The sequence below is a fragment of the Neocloeon triangulifer genome, unplaced genomic scaffold, assembly GCF_031216515.1.
Source record: "Neocloeon triangulifer isolate White Clay Creek 2 clone unplaced genomic scaffold, ASM3121651v1 ptg000014l, whole genome shotgun sequence".
In the NCBI taxonomy this organism is placed as follows: Eukaryota; Metazoa; Arthropoda; class Insecta; order Ephemeroptera; family Baetidae; genus Neocloeon; species Neocloeon triangulifer.
The window spans coordinates 8,384,187-8,409,414 of record NW_026775556.1 but is presented as its reverse complement, the minus strand read 5'-3'; the positions used below and the strand labels follow the sequence as shown (position 1 = coordinate 8,409,414).

The following is a 25,228-nucleotide window of genomic DNA, read 5'->3' as shown; positions in this document are numbered from 1 at the left end:
AGTCTCGTAGTTCGCTGACCTTGTGCTGAGGGGGCAGCATCGGTAAGTTCGTCGATTTCTGTCGGCCGGCACGCCCACTTTTCACTTTCCTCTTCCTCGGTGTTTTCATTTTTCATAACATAAGCGACCTTAATCTTCATCGTCTCGTGCGCTTTTCCGCTGGAAAATGCCGGCGTCCGTTTTGCTCGGCAATATTGCGGTCAATGAAATGGCACGTGAGTATAAACTTAATTTTCTCTTACGTAAAGGCGTTCTTCTGCTTGAAGTTGTTTATGTTTGTATTGTATTCTACGTTATCATACACAGAAAAATATGCGGCAATTGATATCTGCTTTTTTATTTTTTGCAGAGGAGGAGGAATGGTCCGACGACACAAAACTGTTCATGCCGTACGACGTGGAGCAGATCTTGCTTGCCGACAACGCTAACTGCGTGGCCGTGCAGACCTTTTTAAAAATGTGCAATCTCCCGTACAAGGTTGATTACCGCAAGAATGCTGAATTCATGTCTCCATCAGGTTATATTATAATTATAAAATTTTTTTGTAAATAATGAAAAATACTAATTATATACAGGCCGAGTTCCTTTTATTCAGTGTGGAAAATATCTAGTGCCGGAATTGGACCACATCGTAACTTTTGTAAACAACAAGGTAAGTTTCTTAATCAATTACATGTCATGTCCTTCAAAAAAGTCACTCTTATTTTTATTTTAGGGTAAAAGCCTGACGAGTCACTTAAGCGACAAACAAAGATCCGACATGAGAGCAGATTTGTCTCTAATTAACAATGTCCTAGTAAATGCGGAGGTATGTTGTTTAATTATAATGTTGGTCAAATTAATTAACAAATTTAAACTTTTTTGTCAGCTTTATTTGACTTGGGTTGAGCCTGTTACTCTGAAAGAAGTGACTATTCCACGCTACAGCTCGGTGTACCCTTGGCCACTGGGCACTATCCTCAGCTACACTAAAAGAGCAAAGGTTATTTCGAAACTGAAAGCTTTGCAGTGGTACGACAAAAGCATCGAAGAGGTAATATTGACTTAAAATCATTAAAATAAAATAAAAAATTGCCAAAAACATCAGGTTTACAGAGAGGTGGACAAAGTGTGCAGCAACCTTGCTAATCGATTGGAAAATAATCAGTTTTTCTTTGGAAAGTATGTTGATTAATTTCGATATATAAAAAGAGTTCTCATTTATAATTTTCAACAGGCCTACTGAGTTAGACGCCCTTGTCTTTGGTCACCTGCACACTATCTACACCACAAAACTTCCATACAGCGGTCTGTGGGACACGGTCAGGTCCTATCGGAATCTAATTTCCCACACAGACAGGATCAACAGCTTGTATTTTTCTAAGAAGGGCTAATTTTGTTAGTTCACAGTATTATTAGGTTGTGACAAGTCTCTGTTTGACTTGCTTATAGATCTATGCAATCGTTGGCCAATACAGTAAACCAAAACTGCAAATTATTTTAAGTTTCATTAAATGCGCATACTTAGATTAATTAATTTGTTCAAAATATTCAATTTTCAAAGATTATTTTTTATAAATATGAATTTCTTTAGTCAAAAATAAAAAAAAAACTATTGATAAGATAAAGCCATCTCACGCGGGAAGTAAATACAGAAGCAATAACATAATTTTCATCATTTTTTATTTGCCAGTCAGTTGTACATTAATTTTGTTACTAAATGCATTCAATACAATCGTCTTTTTAGACATTTGGCCCACACACACAAAACTTGTTTGAGAAACTGCTACATATACTGTTATTGCTCAGCACAATTGGTATGGCAATGGTGCACCAGAGCTTCATTTGATTCAATGAAACCATGATCCAATGCCACTGAAACAAAAGAGTCCAGACGCAATTTGATTGCTTCAAAAACCGTCTGGACCGAGAACAAGCTCATCAGCCAACACGCAGGAAATGAAAAGTGGCCAAATGTCAACATTGTTAGGCGTGAAAATCCCTTAACCTTCATTTGAAGTAAAACTGTAGCGTTGTCTTTCTTAAGCTGCCTTGGAAGAGCACTACTCTAGCCAATTACGCCAAAGTATAACTACCTCGGAAAACAAGGCAATCGAGCCATAATATTTTTCGATGACATTACTTATGGCTGTAATTATTAAATTATTATCTTAATTAGAGCATCATGTTAAATAATATTAATCCTAAATTTTTTGTGGCACAAAGAAGTTGAATTTTGTAAAATATAAAGTACTCAGTCATCACGAAGAGAGTTCTATAGTATTGCACTTGAAACAGCTCAACTGCTGTGACTGTAGGCCGTGTTGGTGTAGGGCCCACTGTAGAGGGAGCTGCCAGAGGTGGAAACATCCTTGTGACTTCTGCGGCGGCGGGCACACAAAATGAGCACCGCCAGGAGCACCAATAGCATCAGCACAAGCCCGGCAATTGCCACTGCGAGTGCAAAGGTGCGCTGCGAAATGCAAAGGCTGTCCGGGTCGTCGGGAGACTGCGGGAAGAAAATCATATATTTAAAGGCTCAGGATTTAAATAATCTTTTATACCCTCTCTCTGCTGACTTCATCCAAGTTGTTCAGGTTGCTGGTGTCTGCACCTTCGTTGACGTAGAGGCCACTGAAGACCTCGATGGTGGCGGGGCTGCCAGCATCTCCGTTGTCTTGTCTGCGACGTCTGGCACTATTGGGCGCCTTGCTGCAGTTTGGCACCTGGATTAAAAAAAATTAATTTTTTTTTTTGCTACTTAGATTTTTTTAAATTTACCTCACAATCACCAATAGCCTTGTTGCACAACCGGACGTGGCACTGGTAGTAGACTGACGAGGTGTATGGGAATTTATGGGCAGGGAAACTGACATAGGCCTTGGTCATTTCGTGGCTATAGGTAAACTGGCCCATAATTTCATGGTTCAGAGGGCATCTTAAAAAAATTGTTAAAAATTGTTTGTTTTTCTAAATTTTTAAAACGCATACCCTTGTTTGTCCAAGAGGCGCTGTTCACCCCACTTGAGACCGTCCCTAACCATGCAGTCGGAAATGGTTATTCCGAACTTGTCCTGTTCGTCGATGTTGATGATCATGGACAGAGGGTCTCCGATCTTGATGTTCTCGGGGACCTGTTTGGTCGAGCCATCTCCGGCATAGATTCGCATCATGACGCCAGGCAGAGAGGCCGGGTCAACAAGAGCTGCGGTCAACTGCTGCTGACCAGTGGCCCTGCAGAATTTCAAAATAATGATGTCAGAAATATTTTCAAAAGACCTTGTAAGAAAATAATAATTACGTTTTGTTTGCAACGGTGACGATTGGAGTTCTCTCCCTTGTCTCGTAGCGACATTTGACTTGGTAGCCTCGACCCTGGGAGGTCACAAGCTTCAGGTGAGGCTGCACAATGATGGTGTTGAAGTACTCAACGCCGCCATCCTCCTGCAAACAGATTAAACAATTAAATTTTTTACGACGCGTCAATTAACAGCGCGCAGCTGTTGTAAAATAAACGCATAAAAATGAGTAATTATATGTATATAGTTTCAATTTCCTTTACGCAAGAGTATATATGGTAATTCAGCAAAGGAGGAAGAATCCAAATCGCTTTTCACATCTGTATGAGGTTTCTCATAGCAAGCCCACGCGTGTAAATGCACTCTTTTTGCGTGGCCGGTAATTTACACGTCGGTCGGGCGTTAAAATCTCCCATGCCATTTCCAAACAATAAGAAAAATAGCCGCAACTGGATGTGTGCGTTTTCAACTCGGGAGAAAGGGAACAAAGCAAACAATAATATCTTGCGTAGCATCGTCGTAAAAAGAAGCCGCGCACTTTCGACCGCTTCTCTCAAACCCTTTCATTTTTTTCATTCAAATCAATTTGATTGCTCTGCTGGTTGAACAGACGAATCAAGTGACCAAAAAAAGATAAAAAAAAATGACTCAACCATTTTCAGCTCGCTAAAAGATGAAAGTAGCTTGGAGTTTGTATATATCTATAATATCAGCACCGAAATCAATGTGTGCGAGTGAAGTGCATGCTGGCTGAATTGGGGTCATCAATTTCTAATTAGCATCAACAAGAGCTTGTGAGAAAGGTCGAGACTCGCAGTCATCATTGTATTGCAAAGCGTAAAGGTGTATAACAAAATTGCTACTATGGGTGATTTGATTTTAGATTAGAGATATAATTCAATACTTTTTAATTCATAAGAAACTCACCGTGTCATTGCTCATGGTGTTGCAGTAGCTGAGCGGCAGTCTGTAGCTCAGGGGTCCCACAACGCGCACAAACTCTACCAGACAGGAGCTGTTCTTGGTTAGTCCCCTGGGGTAGACCATGCCGCTGAATTGGCCTGGTTCGGCCACCAGGCCCAGGCGAGAGGCGTGCGAAGGTGTCGGAGCGGGGCTGTTCGCCGGGATGATGGTCACCAGCATTTCGTCGTTGGCGCACTCGACGCGCACGGTGTCCAACGCCTCGACCACCTCATTGGGAGAAGGTGTCGTGACGGAGCCTTCAGTGGTGGTTGGGGTCAGGCAGTTAACCCTGGTGCTCAGGCTCAGCACCTGAAAAATAAACAGGAATAATAAAGACACGCTTTTATATGTATTTTTAATACATTTTTTTAAACGCATATTTATACAAGGAGAAATTCGCCAAAGGACATTAAATTAAAAATTAATAGAGAATATATTAACTTAAAAAATTATTTTAATTATGAACACGGACTCCTTCTTTAAAAATTTCTGTAAATCTAAATACGGAGAATAGTATTAATATAGGTGCTGAGATACTAATTTTAATTACAAACTACAATTGAACGATTGGAAATAATGATCAGTCTGTCCACTGTCCAGTCTTTTTTTAATTTATGGAATGATGCCGGCAGAGATTAAAAGTATGTTTGTGACACAGATGTGCTAATGTGATGCATTCAATTACCAATCCAGTCCGATTGCGTCAATTATTTTTATTGTCCGCGACCAAAAATGGTCTACCACACAGTTACTCAGCGCCTAGAAGCTGCTGTGGTTTGTTTGTTAATGCATACTCTTCACATACTCTTGTTCACGCAAGTATACGCCTATACGGTAAAAGTGCATCTCTCGCAAAGGATCAGCCTGAGAAAACCAGCAGCTGCTACCGAGAACTCATTATTCCATTGCGCAAAGACAGCGTCCGGTGTAAGAAAAGAGATTGAATTTAGAAAAGTGGAGTCGCCGGCACGCAGTCCGAGAGATAGAAAATAAGCGAGCAAAGGCCGGAGGAAAAGTTTATGCGCCGGCAGTGACAATTTCACTTGTTGCAATCGCGGGTGAAAATGGGAAGACCGCTTTTGAGTACAATTTCGATGCAGAAAAATATTGTCATTTAAAAACGAGCTGTTAACAAAGTCACGTTATGACAAACAACACTTTAAGCGCAGTTTGTCGGCCCACGTTTTTCACGGTTTCGCCAAAAGATGTATGTGAAAAACCAAACTGTTATCTCATTGTCGGCAACTCGAGCGACATTTAATACACTCCTTTTCTTCTTTGTTCCGCGCCGCAATGAGAATATAAAAATAGCGGGCACGCGTGTGAGCCGGTAATGAGATTGTTACGAAATCCGACACCGAACGGCAAAGGAATTTGTCTCATAGCGGGTGCAAAAACTGTACTATCGTAAGAAAATCTTCATCAAGTTTTCTCCTTTCGATCCCTTTCTTTCTCCCATCGCAAGTAAATAAGAGAAAAAGAGAACCGCACTTCCTTTTCCTGCTTCATCCTGCTAATCAGCATATCAAAAACTCTCCACACACGCTATGCAGACGTGAAATTTTAGCCCAAGTTGAATGTCGACGCGCTCTGTTTCTGCTCGAAGCTCATGGCAAACGACCATCTAATCGTACATGAGCATTGTTTGCAGAGGATTTCAGCGCTCTTCCTCAAATGTGCCAAAATAGTGATAAATTAAACTATATGCGCATTTAATCTTTCCGTCTTTAAAAAAGGAAGAGGTCGGGGTTAAAATTTTGACGTCTATGAATCAGGGTAAAACAGCAACAACTTTCAAAAGTGGACCTCAATTTTTGCAATTATTCCACAACTTCTCTCTCTTTGTCATCACTCTTGTTCTTGAAAATGTTGAGTGCCATTTCAAGCGCACAATTACTCGCAACGTTCTCTTTGCTTTGTGACACAGGCAGAGCGCGAAGGCAATTTTTCAGAAATGAAAGTCCGCGCGAGTGTAACTATAACTTTTGTTTTTAAGAATAATATTATATAGAAAGAAACGGAGCGGCCGCTTGTTGTGGTCACGACCAACAATATCCTTTCACACGCGCCAAACACGTTGAACACAGTTATCGTTCATTAACTGGCGTGCAGCTGCAAACGCAACCAATTGCTTTGGAATTACGGAATCATTCGTAACACCGACGGCGAAATGTGTGCAAAGGTAAAGGGACTGGTCGGCTCGACCCGGTGCAAAAAGTGAAAGAAACAAATTTGAAAGGAAGTAGTGGATTATCTACGGCCCTGGTGCACACATTGTGTTGGAGCGACAGGATGTAAAGTGCACGTTGGCGTGGCTTTCGCAGCTTGGAGCTTGACCCCTTCATTTTATATTCACCAACTTTTCAATTAATTTGAAAGGCCCAGGTGGGATTCGCAAAAGTGTTCCATAGGTCGGTTGTGAGTTGTGAATTTAAACTGTATCATTAAAGAGACACTTTTTTACAACACCTGCTTTGTAATTTTCCACTCTGGTTTTCACACTGAGAAACAGTTAAGAGCAATAACAAAAATTTAGGGTTTTGTGAGAGACCCGCCCAGCCCGACGTGCTGAGACGCACTTTTCTAACTGTTTTTCAGCACGCGACAATCAACTTTATGGCGACAATCTTCAAGCTTACACAATTAGTAGAATTATTTTTATATAGCTGGAAAGTTATAAATAATTATAAATAAACTTTTTATAATTTAAAAAATGCTAGGATGTTATAGAAATTGTTTTGAAGAGGAAAAAATCTTTACGAAAAGGTAACTGGATATATTCAAGGAAAATCAATATGAAAACCACAAGAAAACCCACGTCGATCCGTATGCAACGAGTTGAGTTTCCTCCAACATTTTTACACACATCTCTGAGCAAACGTGTGCTCAGTCAAGGCGGCGAAATGCGCTGTAAAATAATTATCACTTCTTGAATTATATTAATAAATATTGCGTTCAAGACCGGCAGCAATATCATTCGGGCTTGGTTAAAAGAAGCGTTTCACTGGCGAGCACGTATATATGATGTGTGTGAGATTCAATATGGCAATTACGGAAGAACACATACTATACACTCGGCAGAGCTGCGGCGGCGGAACCAATAAGACGCAGGTCATCGTCCTTTGGTCCGCGCGTCATCGGCCCCGAGACGAGCTCGCCGTCCGGCTCCAAGATTCAGCTCCAGACACATTTGCTGTGCGCGACCCACGCGTCTCGATGCGCTTATGGGACCTTAGGATGCAGTTATTGAACTTTGCCTGACGCTTTTCATTCTAATTAGCCGCGTGCGAAGCAATGCATTGAACTTGGTTTGGCTTGAACGCTTTTCTTTCACACGCGGACATTGAAAAGAAAAATAATGTGTATCGTTTGCAATTTCCGGGTTCATCGCGCAGGTCAGTCGAAATTAAGCACTTGCTCTTGGCTCTCATTGCAATTATTCTCTCGAAGGCTGAATTTAAATAAGCAGCTGCTTTGGCTTTAAAATAATGGATGCATTATATTCTCAAGTGGGCGTCTGATTTATTGTCTGATGCTGTTTTAGTCAGCGGCTGGTTTTCCTCGAGCCAAAAAAGCCTAAAAGTTGCGACCTTTTTGTGACCAAGCCCTGCGGAGTTCCCGACTTTACAGTTAGGTTCAAATATCACTCTTATCACACATGCCCATTTAAATATTGAAAATAATTCCTCTGAATTCAACATTCAACCAAGTGTAGAATTGTTATCCAGCCGATTAGGTGCGGAAGGACGAAACTTTTTTATCCGCTAATTACGAGTGAATGTGATGCTCCGATGGAGCATCACCTCGGAAACGATGCCGCAGATAGATTTTTTTTCTTTTTAAATACAAGGGCGCTTCAGACAATTATTATAAAAATAATCTCTCGCGCTTCTCCGCGTCTGACTCATCGTTTCGTTGATTTTTTCGATGCACGTCCTGGTGCTTCAGGGTCACTCCAGACAGCACGGGGCAATTTGGGAAAGGAAGTGCCTTTCGGAGAACATCCTGACTCTTTGTTTTCGGCCCATATACAAATTGAAAGCCAGGGAAGGTTTTTCTAATTAAAAGTATCTTATCTTAAAAAAAACTTTTTTTATTGATTTCGCAACAATACAAATTTCACATTTGTTCCTTATTTAAATTAAAGAGTAGTTTTGTTTTATTTAGTTTGAAATTGGCAAAGCAAGGGCATGTAATTGGCGATTTCACAACAGCACAAGCAGTATAATTGTGCCTAATAAGTCTCATTGAAACTAGATAAGGCACTTGAGCGACAATTAAGCGCAATTTTCCATTGTTCTGGCCCGAGTCGCGCATATTAAATAATCAAAAGTGGTTTTGCAGCTGCACTTAAGTGCTCATGACAACCCCGGTGCCTCATTATTCCGACTGAATTCTGCTACGATATTGTGCAGTCAGCAGTGAAAGTGTCTCTGGCCACAGAGGCGCGCCCATTGTAGGTGTCGGTAGGTAGACACGGCGCATTGTAAATTTATTTTAACTCGAGGGAACGCAAAGGATTGAAAAAATGACGTGTCGGCTGCGCGAAACGTGCGGGAGTTGTAATGAAATAGAGTGCAATTTAAAATGGATCACTTTCGATCTGACAATAAAAGGAGCCATTCACTTGATTAGTCTGCTAAAAATAAATTATACCAGAAAATAAACTAGTTAAAAAAATAAGAAAATAGTGGAAATTATGAAAATGCTTATTTAAGAATCTAAAGAATTATCTTGCTTCCTTGAAAATATTTTTGTTATTTGTAAATTGAAGAAGAGGCAATGGAAATTATATTTTATTGCACACTGATGCCAATTATTTAAATACGTAAGGTGGAAAATTAAATCATAATTACACTTAGCGCTGTGCGTTTGCACAATTATGATGGTGATGTAAGGATAAAACAAGATTTGCATCAAAAGTTCTGCTGGAATGATTTCAATGTAAAAAAGATGATTCAGCGCGATGGGTTCGAATTTAGGATGCATGCAACAGGTTCAATATGTTACTCAACACATTTTCAAGTTAGCAGAGCAAATAAATTTCGCACTCTGAAAAATAACATAAGGCAGATATGTGTATTAAAGTCACTGCCAACTGTGTGTAAGGAGATGATTCTACTAAAATAAAACAAATATACTTAAAACTTGAATTTACAATTTTAATAAGGCCAAATGTGATAAAAATGTGATGTTTTACGTTTAGAGGCTGGTTAGAGGGACACCTTTTATAAAGCATGCAAAAGTCTTATGAGCACTAAGTAATTTTAGACAAGGATGACCTTGCAGGAAATTTAGAACTGAAAACCACTGTAAGACAATCAGACCCTTCTCCACCCTCTCGTTTATTGTCCCACACGATTCCTGGTGCCCAAAAAGGACTCCTCTGAAGGCAGTGGCGCGATGCGGCAACAGTCGCTAAATCACTAACAAGAAAATTATTGCGAGCGTGTGCGAGTCACTTTTCAAATTGAGCGTGAAGGTTAACAAGAATGAATCGCCACAACTCAGTCCAAAAACACCACGCCCTGAGCTAAGAACTTATTTTAGGCTCAATATCCTTTTTCTGTCTCCAAGAGCTTTTTCCAAAATTTTTCAATGAAAAATAAAAAATGTTTTAATAATAAAAAGATTTGAAATGTTTGCATCATTTTGTTGGTGAAAGGAAAAGGGATTTGCAAATGAAATTAACTCTACTCATAAAAAATACTATTTTATATTTCATTTAAAATTTCAACTTTTGCTTTTAGAATGACAAACGATGCACCTTAAATCACCAGCAAGAGCAAGAACCAGTTTGCCCGGCCGGCGATGACATTTTCCAAGAAAGGTCGCGCCGAGCAAAAAGCAGCCGGGATGTAATTTACCTCTCGTGCCTGAGCACAAAGGGTTTCAATTTATTTTCTCTCTTCTGCAGCACTCCGAAGTCGAGTCTGCGGTGGAGTTCGTGGATGGCGAGAGATAAGAATGCGGGTTGCGTGACTCACTCAAGCGGTTAGTGTCATTGCATGCTGAATACGTTAATTGTTTGCTGAAATAACAGCATCTTGTCCCAGGTGCTTAATTGACTGTTCGGCGTTGAACCGTTTGGATTTTACTGATACGAGTAAAATAAAATTAAACGTCTTTAAAACAAAAAAATTCGGAATAAGAAAAAATATAATACATTTTTGTTGGAAGCATATTAGCTGTTTTTAACCCCATTAATTAATTTATGATTAAATTTTGATAATTTATCAACCTACAAAGATTATACTTAAAAATAATAATATTATTATTATTGTATAGGATTTATATAAGAAAGAAAAACTGCACATTTTCATAGCAAAATGAAAGCGCGAGTAGTTTTCAAATGCGAGTCAAATAGCAAAAAAATACTTTCGCTGCGCCTTCAAACAACATTTCATTTTCATTTTTTCCCGCTCGTCACCGCGGCACGTCTTGATTAAAATTCAAATCGGCGCCGCTCAAAATAGGACGTGGCTAACGAGCCCGAAAAACAATGCGAGTCAAAAATAATCAAATGCAAAAAAAGAGATATTTTTCCTCTAAGTTCCCACACAGAAAAGCAAAAGGCGCATGAAAAATGCAAGCGAGGAGCAGGGAAGGTCGCTCGTAGGAAGATTTTGCAGGGGCTGAGCTTTAGGACAAGAGCGTGGGATCGCGGCGGCAAAACGCACACACGGGTCGGCCACAAGCGGTTGCTTGGGTGTCTCGGACAGAGAAAGTGAATTTATGCGACACCAACAGCTGCCGATGATCGTTATTGACTTACGTCACAAAGTCACATCACTTTGCGAGAGTTTTCATTACATGTATACGCACGGATTTCGTTAATTGCTTTGTCAACATCCTACAAAAAAAAAAAAAACTCCCAAGGTGTTTATTACGTTATTGTTGTTTGTTCCTGTCACCAGCGCAGTTTCTTGTTCAAACATTTATGGAGAAATCTCTCAAAGAGATAAATGAGGAAGGAATACGTTTGTCATTCCTTTTGGCGTGTAGGAGTTAAATTTTTTGAAAGTTGATTTAGAAATTAACTTAAAACAGGAATCAACACCAAGTTATTTTGGAAAGTGCAACAATCGTATTTAATAATTTAATTAAATAACATTCAAAAGCATATTATGATTAATGTGAATGTGAATTAACTCTCTTAAAAGAAACAAATAAAATTTGATAAATAGAGAGTTACGTAGAACTGATTGTAATTTATTATTAGATAAAAGTGATAAAACCTTGTAATTGGTACTAAACAATTGAATATAATTTTAATTATTTATTTTGATGGAAAAAATGAAATTAGGAAATAATTATTTTTATTTTCATTATTGCAATTAAATTATTACTTTTAAGTAAATTGATGAGAGCTTTAAATTATTATAGCAGATTTTGCAATGATGATTATTATTGCTATTGCAATCTGATACACATTATTTAAATTTATTCAAATCAGTATTATTTTTCCTTGTGTAGATCTTTTGATCTAGTGGACTGTCAAGCTTCTCTCTGGGCAAACAGCAGTTTCTACGCAAGCTGCACTCTGTAATTCCAGTCGACACGCGCAATTATTTTATCCGCAGAAAAATACGGGTAAGCGATACGCGGCTCAAGTAATCAAATTCCAATAATAATTATATAAAGAAGTGCGTTATTACGAGTGCGTCAGGGCGCGTATCGCTTTCCGAGAGTTTTCAGCTCCATCGAGTTCTCGTCACGGATATAATTTTCAAGCGAATTCGCAATTGTCTGCCAGGATCGTCTGAACCTCGTGAAGGTCGTTCAGATGAAAAGAGACAAAACGAAGATGCAACCCTGATAGTGACATCAGCAGCATCAAAGGGTATGACATAAGCGCGACGCCGGCTTTGTTGCGCGCCAGGGTACGCTCTCAGGGGCCTCTTGGCCGGCTCAGGTAAGTCGCCTACGCGAGGCCTTCGCATGACGTCACCTCCCTCAAGGTTCCTGCATGTACTGGCGACGAGTACATATGCATGTTCTCGGCTTTTTGCTGTTCGATTGTTCGGAAAAAAAGTTTTATGCATACAATGGGCCTTTGTGCCGCCAGAGCAGAAATGAATATTTTTGCCGCTCAGAGAAGTTCTCTGATATCCTCGAGGCAATAAAGTATATTATCTTTTTGAACAGCGTTGTATAAAAAATTATTATTCTGCACACGTACGGGTCGTGGCAATATGAATAGTGCAGCGGATGTGGCAACTGAGATGAGAGGACAATAATTTCTCCCGTGCTTTCGATTTCTTGTCGATAAAATTCTTCAGAAAAATCCATAATTTGCATTTAGTGTTGCAGATTAATTGAATTTTTATTACTCTCTACTAACTGTAAAATTATGCGAATAAATTGTTGTATCAATCAGATCTTGATTGATTTACAATATTCCTTTTATAGAGAAACAATCAATAGAGTTTTTTGCGCACAGATTAAATACTTAGAGTTGAATGTAGGGCATTTCGGTATAAACTTGATTTTCTGGTTGCTAAGGCTGTTCAGTTCAGCTTCCAGCTGACCATGCGGAGATATTTTGAATTTTTATTTTCAAAATCAGTCTTTCAATTAATTAATTTTAGATAATATTTATAAAATTTAAAAAACATTTCTTGGAAATATTTTTTTTTTAGGTAACGCAATTATTTGCAACATAAAAGATGAAAAAATCCAGGGTTAAATTGTTTTATAACTTGCTTTCCGAGAAACACTGTCCCAACTGTTTTTTTTTTACATGTCTCGTGACATAACGTCTTAAATGGTAATTGCAACTGGCACAGAGTAAAAAATGGCCACAGCATTGTGATTGTGCAATTAAGCCGCATCCCACACAAGCTCTTCCTTTCCACTCAAGGTCCGAGCGATTAAATGGCACATTAAGGTGAAGAGATGAAACCCACACTCTCTTCCTAGCACGTCATTTCGCTTTTCAAATATACAAAGAAGAAAAAAATGAGCCATCTTCACTATTTTACGGAATAGAAAACGTTCTAAGCTAGGTCAATTCCTGGAACACGACTTGCGAATAAAAGCTGGGAAAGAGAATCAGAATTTTTGTGGCGGGTTTCTACGGGCAAATACCTCGTTAATTGGCATCGATTTCGAATTTTGATTATATTTATGCGCAGGTGTAAAGAAAGAAAGAGATGATGGTGGTCTTACCATGCAGGAGTAGATCACAGTTGTTAGCAGTTGGGCCCTCATATCTGCGAAAGAGAAAGCACAGATCATTCAGACGCTGCTCGCAACAATAACGCGCGCTTATGTGCATTTATTTATGAGAGAGGAATTGGGTCAGATTTGTGACTATTATCGTCGTCGCGTAGCGTGCGAGCAAATTTTAAGTAAAAAAAGAAAGAAGAGGTGCTGAGTGAGCTATCAAAATGCAGATTCGACCGCGCGCTGTTGACATCACGAAAGTGAAACTGCGGAGAGACCGGAGAATGAGGCGAAACGAAAAGTGAAATTTGAGAAAAAGATGAGCATTCTTGCTAAGCGATATTAAATTTTGGTACAGCTGGTCAGTGATTTGCTATCAAATAAAAATTAAATAAAAAAATTTTATAAAACCTTGCGTGTAGAGATTTTATTAATTGAGAACAAAATTATGTTTACCTAGGCAAAAAATACATTTTTATAGATAATTATTTTTATTTAAAATGAGATTATCCGCAGAAATACTCATTAATTTGTAAGATGATTATGAGTTACAACATTAAAATTAATTATTAGCTTTCATATTAATTCACAGCATACATTAACTCCTACAACTCTAAAGCAAAAAGCAAACGCTCTATTTGTTCATTTCTGATTTACAGATGAAAGTGATAGAAATTGAGGCAATACACGATTATATATATTTTTTAAATCATCTCAAATTTGATTTGATACAAGACATTATGTCTAGAAACAATGTTGATATTCTTCAAATTAAATTTAAAAAAAAATTATTAGAAAATAAAAATTAAAAAAAGTTATAATCGATTTTAAATCATATAAAGTTTATAATAATAATTTAAAAAAGTTAATTTTTATTTTTTAAATAAGAATCTTATTTAAATATTGTTTTATTTTCTTTAAAAAATCATTATTTTGCCTTTCAGAAGCCTTTAAAAGTAAATCACCTCCACAGGAGCGAAGGCAATCAGCAGATAGGTTTGGTTCAGCAAACAACATGTTACATAAAATGCCGCCTTATGATCTGTGGGACGTCCTTCTGAATTTTTAATTGCATGCATATGAGATTCGATCAACTTAACGCTCCGTAGCATTTCCACAATTTCTGTGGGCGATTCGGAGAGAAAATGATACTCTTTTCCTCATCGAGACTAGTTGATCTTTACGCTTACAGGAATGCCCACGTATGCCTGCTGATTCAGAGCTCAACCCCCGCACGAACTTTACTTGCAAACGCTCATGGGTAAATCTCATCCAACCTTGTAGGCATACTTTAATGGAGTCGATTAATTTTTAACTGAGCGATAGCAATTAAAGTAATAATCAATAAAACTAGTCTGCAAGGGAAAAAATAACGTGAATTGTCTACTGAAATTAACCCTCCAGGAAATTATTTTTAATTAATTTAGATTATTCTTATTATAGAAACAATCTTTGATCGAAATAAAGGAATATTAAAAGAATATTTTGATAATGAACTCGAATGCTTCAAATCATTAATATTAATTTTTAACCGCTTCCTCTTGTTGTTTAAAATTTTTTGCAAAAGAATGAAAGTAACACGTCAGCCGAATGAAGAACTGCATTGTGAAAAGTCATGAAATGGTAAACGCTGAAGATTTATTGCGGAAACAAATCGCGAAATTACGCGCATAATTAGTTTGCTCGCAGAAGTAACGCCCTGGGAATTCCACGCTTCACCACAAACGTGCAACAAAGCGCGTGATTTATGGCACCTCCAAAATATTTCAAGAATAAGATAAATTCCCCAAAATAAGTTAAAAATTTTAGAAAAAAAAATGATACGCGATTATTTCGCCGAACGCAGAACCAAAATGCAATGGAAAGTAAAAGGGACCTTGAGGCGGACGGCCCACCAGCACCTGACCACTTAAGGGCGCTCACCTGCGGTTTTTCGATGACTTTTCGGCCGGTTCGTTTGAGCCACACGCGTCTCACAAATCGACGGTCACCTGTCGCACATGGACAGACGAAGGAGCCGCGCAGTCCGCCTCAAATCATGGCAAATTCGTCGTCGGCTGCACTTTCGACCGAGTGCAGATCTCCGTCCAAACAACACTCGCTCCCAAGCACAATGCAATGGCTGCGGCTGGTGAGGCTGGTCGACCTTTTCGGAGACCTGAGTGAGCGATCAAGAGGGGAGAATGACGTAGGCAGCAACAAGCGAGCCGAGCCTGAGATCTGGCGCAGGTAATCTCAGGTAGAGGGAACCACCGTACACCTGACAACTGAGCTACTTGAGTCCGCGCGAAACCCAATCAACTTATTTTCATTTGTCAAAAATTAAAATTAACTCTGAAACTAAAATTAAACTTTCTATAAGAACATGAAGCTGCTATTTTCATTTCATTAAGAATTATTTTACTCAAAAAATAAATTAAAATTAGTTTTGATGTTTTTTATATTATATAAATGTCAAAGTAAATTGATTAACGCAAAAAATTAAATTGAATTGTGTAGCTAGGAGGATTTTTGAAAAATAATTATTTGTTTGAAAGAAATCAATAGAAATTTAAAAGTCTCGGACTGAAAGGAAACTACCACTAACAAGAATTTTTCTAAAACTTCTGAAATCAAAAAGAGCTCATCCATGGCAGTGACTTAGTTTTAGTTCTAGCCACTGCTCTCTGTAGTTTTGTGTAAAATACCTATTAAAGTTTGTGTAAAAGAAAAAAAATAAATTAATTTTAGGCATTTGGATGCTAAATGATTACTTTGAAATTTTGAAAATATCTGCGAGCATAATCAATGTGGTAAAAGATATGCAACTTGCACAGCAGGAAAGTTGAGCAGGTTGCATCGTTGTAAGAATAAGGTTTCAGAACATTTGATTGCTCTGTATTTTAAAAAAAAAAGGTACAAATGGTTTATCCCAGTGAAATTTAGTTTTATAACAAGAAAAAAATCAAATCTTTTGAAAATAACATATGATACTATAATTTACAAAAACTGAAATAAATAGAAAAGATATTACAGATTGACGCTCAAAAACTCCAAAATGCCAATTATTTTCCGCTAAGAGCTCCCATGCATGACGAAATCATCCTCTTCCTGTTTGTTACTGTCCTTGATATATGATAGGTGAAGCGCCCGCCATGCTGGAAAAATTAATCAGAACACGAAAGTGCCAGAAAACCTGCACGTCTGTGGAGCGAGTGGATCAAAAACAATCCGCTGATAAATGCTGATGAAAAATATCAAATGAAATGAGAGTACTTTGGAAAGATGAGCCACGTTTCCACATTGATTGTTATTATCAGTCTGCTGGCAGGAGCCTTAATAATTGTGAGTTCTATTAGTTCTCCTATACAAGTGTTTCAAAAAACAATTAATGAAATAAATTTGCAGTTTTATGTTCATTCAGAGCGTTTTGAAGAATCGCAACTCGGAGAATATCAGCAAGATTTGAACATTATTATAAAATCTAACAGGTCTTCTAATAGAAAAGGTTCTCATTTATTTTTATTGGAAATAAACAAAATAAACATATGTAAATTTCAGCTCGAATGATTATCGAGAGCATTAGATTTGAACGGCAGACCATCCAAGAGTACAGCAGAGCAATTATTGTGCGATGCTGCGGCTACGATTCTTGCATTGACATGCCCGTGCGACACAAAAAAATAATCATCATCAAAAGGAAAAGAAAGCGGACTGTATAAAATATTCAATATTTTTTAATTCATATATATTTAATTTGGCCAATAACTTTCATTAGACTACGCAGACAGTAGAAGGCGGAGAGGGAGAAACAACAACGCCAGGGGAAGAAGAGTCCACCACTGAGGAAGAAACGACAGCGGAAAGCGATACCACCCCTTCCGTAGATTCAACAGTGTCGGAGGAGAGCACAACGCTCGACCCCAACAGTACCACTACAATAGATCCAAACTCCACGACCACTTTTAACCCAAACTCTACTATACAACCCAACTCCACGCTTGCCCCTAACGCAACCACCAACATGATCAATTTAACAAGCACCACTGTAAATAAAAATATGACAACTGTGAGCACCACTGCAAAGCTGAATGCGACAACTGTGAGCACCACTATGACGACGCAGAAATTAACCTCAACCACCACTAGTAATGTGACAACCACCCAAACGGTAACCGCTACCAACAGTACAAACACCACAACTGTTTCTACTACACCGATTCGTATGATTCACCATTTGAAATTTTTATTCATTGAAAAGTTATTTTTACTTTAAAGCGAACAATTGTTCTTCGGAGACTTGTCCAGCAATCAACTGTTCTGTCGCCAACCCTAACCCAAGCACCGGCGTAATTTGCCTCTCTCTTATACGCATTTCCGTGTTCTAAATACCTTTTTAAACGCAGGAAAATTTGTTGATTCAGGTTTTGAAAGGAAACGGCAAGCGCAAATTTTTTTTTTTTTTTTTTCACAAAAATAATCATTGAAAAAAATTGGCAGCTATTCCATCAAGAATGATATTCAGTACGCAAGAAACGTGTAACAGGGTTTACAAAATCGTTGGAGGGTCTGCTGAGGTGACTTTTAGTTTAATTTATTTTTTAATTATTCTATTCTCATTTTTAAAGGCCGATTTTGAGTCTGCTATAAGAATATGCTGTCTCTTGCAAATGAAAGTGCTTTTTCTGGACAGTAGTGACAAAATCAGCTGCATTTCTAGCATGCTCAATAGTAAAAAAAATTATTATAGATAATTTAAATATAAATTAAAGGCGTCATGAAGTCCCATTTTAATTAAGTGTTTTTTAAAGGCATGCGTAGCACGTCGTGGTATGTGTGGACAAGCGCGAGAAGAAGAAACTGCAACAGCACATTTGCTTGGTGTCCGCAGGGAGCGTCAAATCCAGTGAACAATACTTTGTGGTCTCCTGGCTTTCCAGTCGCGTACAATTATACTGTTCATGGAAGCCTAGCGCCTGATTGCGCCAGCTTGAACATAGAATACGTCAACAACACGGGGGTCACAACTTTTGAAAACTCGGCCTGCGATTTCATGAACACAGTCGTGTGCGAGGTAAGATTTAAAAATTTGTTAATTTAAAATATTTAAACTCATAATTGTGTTAATTTTTAGAACTAGAAGGAATTCAAATCGATCTGACTCACAATAAGTTATTCTTAAGTAAAAACATATTTATTCATCACATTTTTAAATATATTCTCAATTTTTTTAAGGATGCACACACATTTTTTTCTTTTACATTAGATTACTGTATATATAATGTAAATAAAGAGTCTTATGACAAGTCGTAATTTTAGTCAACTTACGTTATTTTTCCATTTTAAAAATCTTTACAAAAACACGACACAATTTTATTTTTCCTTATAAATCTTACACTACGCATATTTCCTTGGATTCAGCGCCAGCGTCAAACTTGTATCTTCAGGGTTCACCTTCCTTATTAAGAAATCGTAGAAAAACATGTTGAGAGGCCGGGTGTAGTGAAACGAGATTGCGCTGCTGGAGCAACATCCAACATAAGGACCAGGCTAAAAAAGGGATATATATTTTCACAGCAAAAGATATTTGTATAAAATTCAAACTTTTTGAGCGGTGGACTTGTACAGCTGGTACCTCCAGTAGAAATTGTCCGTTTCACCCCAAACACTACTTCTGATTATGCCCGAGTGCTGCGAAAATCTGTTCTGACCTAAGTGGTCCCTCGAGTCAATCGCCGACACATTGGCGTGTATCAAACAGTGGGCTAATATTTTAGTTTTAGATTTTTTTTCCTTGAATTTCATAAATTTTAGATATTGATTACAAATGAAGGGGTCCTCTTCGGACGTGGGTTTTACTCTACTGCAGCCAACTTCTTCGTCAGAACGGGGATCGTTGAGCAAGTCAATGAACTTTTGGACGCCCACCCTACTGAGTACGTAGCCTCCACCGCCAGCCATGTAAATCTGGTCATAGGGACTGCGTAACTGCTCGCCGAAAAACAAAGGCGCCTCAGGACTGAAGCCCAAAAGGAAGTTTCGCAATGAGTCAACATTTACAAATCTGAATAAAAATCAAATAAAAAATAAGGAAAAAATGAGAAATTAGAAGAAGAAAATGTATACGTATCGTCGTCAGCTTTAATGATCCAGTCGTACTGGCCACTGTAATTCGAATGCATGTAGCGAAAAGCTTTCTTGACCTTATCCCACAAGCCCGATCGCCCTGATTTAGCGTTGACCTTCACCACTGGCAGGCTGTCGTCTCCTTAAAATTGGTTTTTCCACTTGTAATTACGTAAAAATAAAAAAATGAATTTTGAGTTAATACTGCGTGTGCCGTCGCTGATGAAAACGAGACGGTTGCAGTGCCTGCCCCAGGAATATCTTATGTACTGCGCCTTTGAATTATGGTTGTTAGGGTGGGTCATTACAAAGCACAGCACCCTGATGCGCGACGCCAAGTGCTCTTGGTGTGTGCGCCAAAGTCCTAAAATTTATAATAAAAATAATAGTATTATAAAATCTTAGGTGAGCAGTTCTTACTTTTTCGGAAGGTTTTTGGAAGGTCTTTGATCTCCTGCAAGTATGAGACCACTTTTTGAGCGTGGCTCAAAACATAACTGAAAGCAATAATAAAAAAATTATCACTAAAAAACATTATTGATCCATTTACTTTTCTTCTGATTGTGAGTTGCGACTTTTTTCAGTTGTGAAAATTGAAAAAATTGCACCGATGGTAAAGCCAATGAGAAAATATGAACACATGTCGCGCTGAACGACCATTTTCAATTTTGGTTTGTTTGGCACTGCTGCGATTGATGATGAGAGCGGAATACTGTCACGAAACAAAAAAGGAGGATATGTGACAGAAATGTAGGTCGGTCGGGGACCACGAGCAATAACCAGAGAGAAAATATATAAATATTTATTTACTCTGCTTGCAACTGAGCAAGGATATTGTGAAATTTTTTCTGCACAATATTTTTAATTTATATTAATATTAATTATCAAAAACACTGAAAAAACCTTTGCACCTTCTCGGCAACCTGAAACTCATACACGTCGAGCTGGTTGCATAGCTATCAATGGCAGGGGCTTTAAAATGCGTTATAATATTATTAAGTACAAACGTATTGAGCAGAGAAGTTTCCTCTGTTTATGATAAGTAGTATAAATAAAAGTTAACAACAACATGCTATATTATTTTGTTATAATTAATCCAAACATGCCTTCAATATATTATCTTATTTTCAAGATACCTAACAATAAGTTAAATTAAAACCTTTTTAAATTGTGAAGTTATTTTAATAATTAATATAGGAAATGATCAATGAGACTAAAAATAAAACCTTTAGAATAATTAGCATAATAATTGAATCATTAAGATTCATTATTTTATTATACAGAATTCTTTATTAAAATTTCGTATCAACAAATTTTTTTCCAAGAAGCAAGTAGCTGAAATTGAAAAATGTAGCACATGATAATAAAAAAACAAAATTTCCACGATGAGCACGCAGTATGAGATTTGTTATTATTTTTATTTTTCTCATTGACGTAGCTCTCGTGATCAGGAAAGTTCGCATCAAATTTCATAAAGTAGCCCGGAGCAACTCTTTAGACACGACTGGCAGGTTCGCCGCGAGTCGCCGGGGCAATTTGCGCGCGACGTGGTTTCTTCAGATAAGGCTCGCCGCTGGGCCAATGGTGAGCAGTTTCTCTCGCGAGCGCCCGACCACCTCTTGCCGTGTATAAAAGCTGCGTGGCTCAGGAAAAAAGGAATCACATCTCGCCGAATTTGCCAGCGTTGTGATGTTTTTCAAAACGTGTGCCCTCATACTCGTCGTCGCTGCCATGGCTCAAGGTAAATAAACAAAAATATTTATTTGTTTTCCTAAATTTGGCGACATAAAAATATAAAAATGATGGTGATAAAATAATATTTATAAAATTTAATTTGTATCTAAAAAATGTTTCATTTTGCGTTTTAGGCAAGCCTCAGAGCTACAGCTCGAGCAGCAGCAGCTCGTCCAGCTCGTCCGGCGGTCCTGTCTACTTCGGTGGTGGATCATCTTCCAACTCGTTCTCCTCCGGTGGCCAGGGATTCCCCGGTGCCAACTTCCAGTCCTTCGGCTTCCCTGAGTAAGAAATAACTGCGCCTAATTTTTTTCCGTTTAACTCGTTGTTCTTTCTCTCTCGTCGTGCGTGTTCAGCTTTGGTGGGTTTGGATTTGCAGGCGGATTTCCTCAATATCCGCAACAGTTCCAATCGTTTGGATTTGGCGAGTAAGAATAAAAAGAATTTCAATACTAGTAGTGCAAATAGAAACAAATTGCGGATTCTAAAACTTTTCGTTTCGCCTCTCTCTCCTTACCATTCTTTCATTTTCAATATATTTGTGTGAAAAAATTCAAACAAAAAATATCAGGTCACGGGCACAAAATCTTCCATCTATTCTCTGTCCTCTCTTATTTAATATTTTGTAATACACATATTTGTTTTGGGATCTTTGGGTCAAGGGTCCAGTTTCTCACGAAATAAGGTTGTTATTATTTTTCCTCGTTGAATAAAATTAGTCGATAGGGAAAATGACAACAACTACATCGAAGGGCACGCACACAATTTTTTAGTCATTTTACGCACCTGGTGTGCGGTGCCCTGTTTGTTGTGGCGGCGAGGAGTTGCTAAGAGGCTTTTCAAGGCTGTGAGCGTCACCGCTGCATGAGGAAAACCATCATCAATTTCATTACCTGAGCGCTGCGAATTTTAAAATTATTCTTTGCATTCCGACACGGCCGATGGGTTTTCCGAAGGGCAAGGTGAAGGAGTTTTAAGAGATTAGGCCCTAATTAATATGCTTGGACGTTTGTGAAAACAAAAATATTTTTCATTGTTATAATGATAATGACTCTCGAGAAGTCGAGAAGTTCGTCGCCCTTTTTGATTGACAAAATGTGTGGCGCACGCGGTTTTAGACAGGAAATCCACTTCCCAAACCAAATATAATAAAATCTCTCTATCTTTTTTTGCATGTTGACCGCTTTTAAAATTATTCAAACACACAAATATGTTCATATTTACTTATAATAGCTAAATTGTTTCTTAAAGCTATGGCGGTGACCTCGGCGTGAGGCTCGGATCCGGACCCGGCGTTCAATCGGTGCATGTCGGCGCCAGCCAGCAAAACGTTGGAAACGGAGGCTCCTACTCTTCCTCAAGCTCTGGAATTGACAGCAACGGAAACGTCCACTTCCACGCTGAGAAGGGCAAATTTTAGTCTTGAAAAGCGATCTTGAATTGTGGTGCGTGCGTATGAATGAATCTCACTTGATGGTACAACGTTAAGATAATTAGCCATTAACCATTAGTCTTTGGTGTAAGCTAATCACAAAAATAAAACTCATATTATTTATATACAATTTTAATGTAGCATAGTTTTCTTTCCGCATTTGCCGCTTCAAGACAAAAGATATTTTTCATCTCTTTTACGCACAACTTTTCATAATGAACATCGTAATTACTATAGTTATAAAGCGTAATAAAGCACAGGCGGTTGCTTAAATATGACGTCAGTGGTGACCTCAGCAATGAGCACTTAAAAAACAGACGCTGGAAATCACAACGTTGTATTTTAGAAACCAGTTTTTAATTAGTGCTGCCGTCATTTGAATGATTGGTGAACTCTCTGACATTATAAATTTCTGCAAAGATAAATTTAAATTGTTTGCAAATAATAATTTTACATGCAGATACATGTTAAAATAATCTACTAGTGGTCTTTATTGAGGTTACTGACCATTGCTTTGAAAGTAGTTTAAATTTCTTTCTTCGTTGTCGGTGCTGACGCATTGAGTAAATTTGCAAGTACATACTCATGAAGTAGTGGTTCCAACTTTGCGATTTAATTTATCAAAGATGTGTGCAGAAACTGGTTTTTGCGTTTAGAAAGTTTATATATTTAGGCACATAGTACTTTCGTGGATAATGATTCGCAAGAGAAACTTCCTGCTCAACAATATACAGAGCGATGAGCGATATATTAGAAATTGAAAGTCTCTGATGTTAAAAAATATGCAAAATAAAGGACATTATGCGAGAGAAGAATGGTTTTCGGTCATTGAAATCTCTTATTTTAGAAGTTAATTTTAATTGTATGCAATCAACTTCAAAATTAAAATGCAGTTTTTGTATTGGTTTTGAAATATTTTTTGTTTGTTTATTGTTTATTATTTTCAATATAATATAAATCAGTTTACATATAAGTTATATCAATTTGTTGTTAAAATCAACTTCACCACTTGCTGCTTATCCACCATAGCCAGCTCCAAAATAGCCACCTGAAATTTATGTTCATTATTAGCTTATAAGACTTCAGATTAAATTATACTGCTATATATCAGAATTAAGCTTACAATATTATTTTAAATCAACCATAATTAAATAAAAAATCTAAAATTCTATTTTTATTTGGAAAATAATCAAATTCCTAAAAATTATGCATCTAAATCTTACTCGAGGACGACGCCGAGGCGCTGCTGCTACTGCCAGAAAAACCTCCACCTCCAAATCCGCCGCCTGCATATTAATAAATAAAAAATATATAATAATGATAATAATAACAATTATGTATTATATAATACTGATGGCTTGGACGGAATAAAAAAAAATTATAAAAAATTATTGTATGGACTTACCACCGTGTCCTCCCTGCAGACCACCGTGACCCTGAGAACCTCCTCCGTGACCAAAACCTCCTCCGTTAACAGCTCCATGACCTCCCCTATGGGGTGCCGCTCCACCAAAGCCGCCTCCGTTTGCTGCACCAAAGGCGCCTCCGCTTGCTCCACCAAAGCTTCCACCTTGCGCTCCTGCCAAGCCGCCTCCGTGCGCTCCTCCTAGGTTTCCACCGCCAAGTCCACCTCCATAACCTCCTGCGTGTCCACCTCCAGCAGCATTTCCGTAAGGCACGGCTTGAATTCCACCTCCAGGACTCGCGTGGCCAACAATACCAGAGTGTTCACCGCCTCCATAGCCGCCGCCGTGAGCGCCTGCACCTCCGAGGCCACCTCCAAAGCTGCCTCCATGCGCACCTCCCAGACCGCCTCCATGTGAACCTCCTAGACCGCCGCCTTTAGCGAAACCGCCATGGCCGCCGCCTCCGTGTCCAATTCCTCCGCCCGGGTATCCACCACCGCCTCCAATTGCTAGAGACGAAGCGGAGGCCTGTGCATTGGAGGCCGCGATGCCGCCTCCTCCACCTCCTCCATAATGGCTTCTGTAGGTTCTATATGGAGCTGATGAATATGTAAAAAAAATTTATAAATTAGAAACAGTTGAAATTTTTATTTAAAAAAAAAGAATGAAAAGAAAAAGTAATTAACTTACTCGCAAGCACTGCCGCAGAGGCAAAAAGCAGTGTGAAAAGAAGTGGCGACCTGATGATGTCCATCGTGCAAATCATGGCGACGATCCGTTCGGTCGTGCCTTTTATATGGACGAGTTAACCTGGCCTTGGTTTGTGCCACCCCTGAAGGAGGTGGAGGAGGACAACTAACTGGTTGCTTTGATGGCAGCGGGAGATCGAAAAGTACAATCAAAAGAAGATACTGGGGAATTCTCATCTCATCGCGTTTTTTTTCTTTCAGTAACAAGCAGCTTTGAATTCAGTCGTGCATTGCCGAGTTTTCCTCGTTCGCTTTTTTACTCTTTTTGCTTTAAGCGTCATACCGCAAAGCGTTGGAGGAGAATTTAAGTGAGATTTAAAATAAATTGCTTCCAGCGGTCGCTTCCACACTATATACAATATTATTGTATGTAAAATATAGAGCGCTACAAAT

General features: G+C 38.4%; 6 protein-coding genes across 7 annotated transcripts; 3 read left to right on the top strand and 3 right to left on the bottom strand.

Moving 5' to 3' along the window:
- Positions 1-52: 52 nt before the first annotated feature.
- On the top strand, positions 53-1,477 carry LOC132201510 (metaxin-2-like). The gene is made up of 7 exons (XM_059627717.1): positions 53-215; positions 350-517; positions 576-652; positions 716-808; positions 869-1,033; positions 1,088-1,161; positions 1,217-1,477. Exons 1-7 carry the CDS (start codon positions 167-169, stop codon positions 1,371-1,373), a joined length of 783 nt encoding a protein of 260 aa, XP_059483700.1. The 5' UTR covers positions 53-166; the 3' UTR covers positions 1,374-1,477.
- Positions 1,478-1,645: 168 nt separating this feature from the next.
- Positions 1,646-15,553, bottom strand: LOC132201508 (uncharacterized). The gene is made up of 8 exons (XM_059627714.1): positions 15,333-15,553; positions 13,413-13,456; positions 4,206-4,550; positions 3,281-3,423; positions 2,971-3,213; positions 2,761-2,917; positions 2,544-2,705; positions 1,646-2,488 (listed from the first exon to the last, which is right to left on the bottom strand). The coding sequence occupies exons 2-8, from the start codon at positions 13,452-13,454 to the stop codon at positions 2,279-2,281; spliced, it is 1,302 nt and encodes a 433-aa protein (XP_059483697.1). The 5' UTR covers positions 13,455-13,456; positions 15,333-15,553; the 3' UTR covers positions 1,646-2,278.
- A 1,027-nt stretch (positions 15,554-16,580) lies between these two features.
- On the top strand, positions 16,581-18,709 carry LOC132200692 (uncharacterized). Its single transcript, XM_059626355.1, has 10 exons — positions 16,581-16,733; positions 16,797-16,896; positions 16,950-17,104; positions 17,167-17,611; positions 17,667-17,737; positions 17,795-17,828; positions 17,889-17,965; positions 18,017-18,119; positions 18,200-18,462; positions 18,523-18,709. Exons 1-10 carry the CDS (start codon positions 16,674-16,676, stop codon positions 18,526-18,528), a joined length of 1,314 nt encoding a protein of 437 aa, XP_059482338.1. The 5' UTR covers positions 16,581-16,673; the 3' UTR covers positions 18,529-18,709.
- LOC132200693 (glycoprotein-N-acetylgalactosamine 3-beta-galactosyltransferase 1-like) lies at positions 18,567-20,187 on the bottom strand. Its single transcript, XM_059626356.1, has 7 exons — positions 20,065-20,187; positions 19,935-20,011; positions 19,720-19,878; positions 19,515-19,656; positions 19,214-19,452; positions 18,993-19,153; positions 18,567-18,938 (listed from the first exon to the last, which is right to left on the bottom strand). The coding sequence occupies exons 1-7, from the start codon at positions 20,172-20,174 to the stop codon at positions 18,786-18,788; spliced, it is 1,041 nt and encodes a 346-aa protein (XP_059482339.1). The 5' UTR covers positions 20,175-20,187; the 3' UTR covers positions 18,567-18,785.
- Positions 20,188-21,094: 907 nt separating this feature from the next.
- On the top strand, positions 21,095-22,805 carry LOC132202065 (keratin, type II cytoskeletal 1-like). 2 transcript variants are annotated; one of them, XM_059628756.1, is made up of 4 exons: positions 21,095-21,255; positions 21,383-21,533; positions 21,605-21,676; positions 22,500-22,805. In XM_059628756.1, exons 1-4 carry the CDS (start codon positions 21,204-21,206, stop codon positions 22,666-22,668), a joined length of 444 nt encoding a protein of 147 aa, XP_059484739.1. In that variant the 5' UTR covers positions 21,095-21,203; the 3' UTR covers positions 22,669-22,805. The 2 variants fall into 2 exon arrangements, with proteins under 2 accessions (XP_059484739.1, XP_059484740.1); XM_059628757.1 differs by lacking the exon at positions 21,605-21,676.
- Positions 22,806-23,662: 857 nt separating this feature from the next.
- LOC132202064 (acanthoscurrin-1-like) lies at positions 23,663-24,938 on the bottom strand. The gene is made up of 4 exons (XM_059628754.1): positions 24,777-24,938; positions 24,086-24,685; positions 23,904-23,966; positions 23,663-23,728 (listed from the first exon to the last, which is right to left on the bottom strand). The coding sequence occupies exons 1-4, from the start codon at positions 24,850-24,852 to the stop codon at positions 23,697-23,699; spliced, it is 771 nt and encodes a 256-aa protein (XP_059484737.1). The 5' UTR covers positions 24,853-24,938; the 3' UTR covers positions 23,663-23,696.
- Between the last annotated feature and the right edge of the window lie 290 nt (positions 24,939-25,228).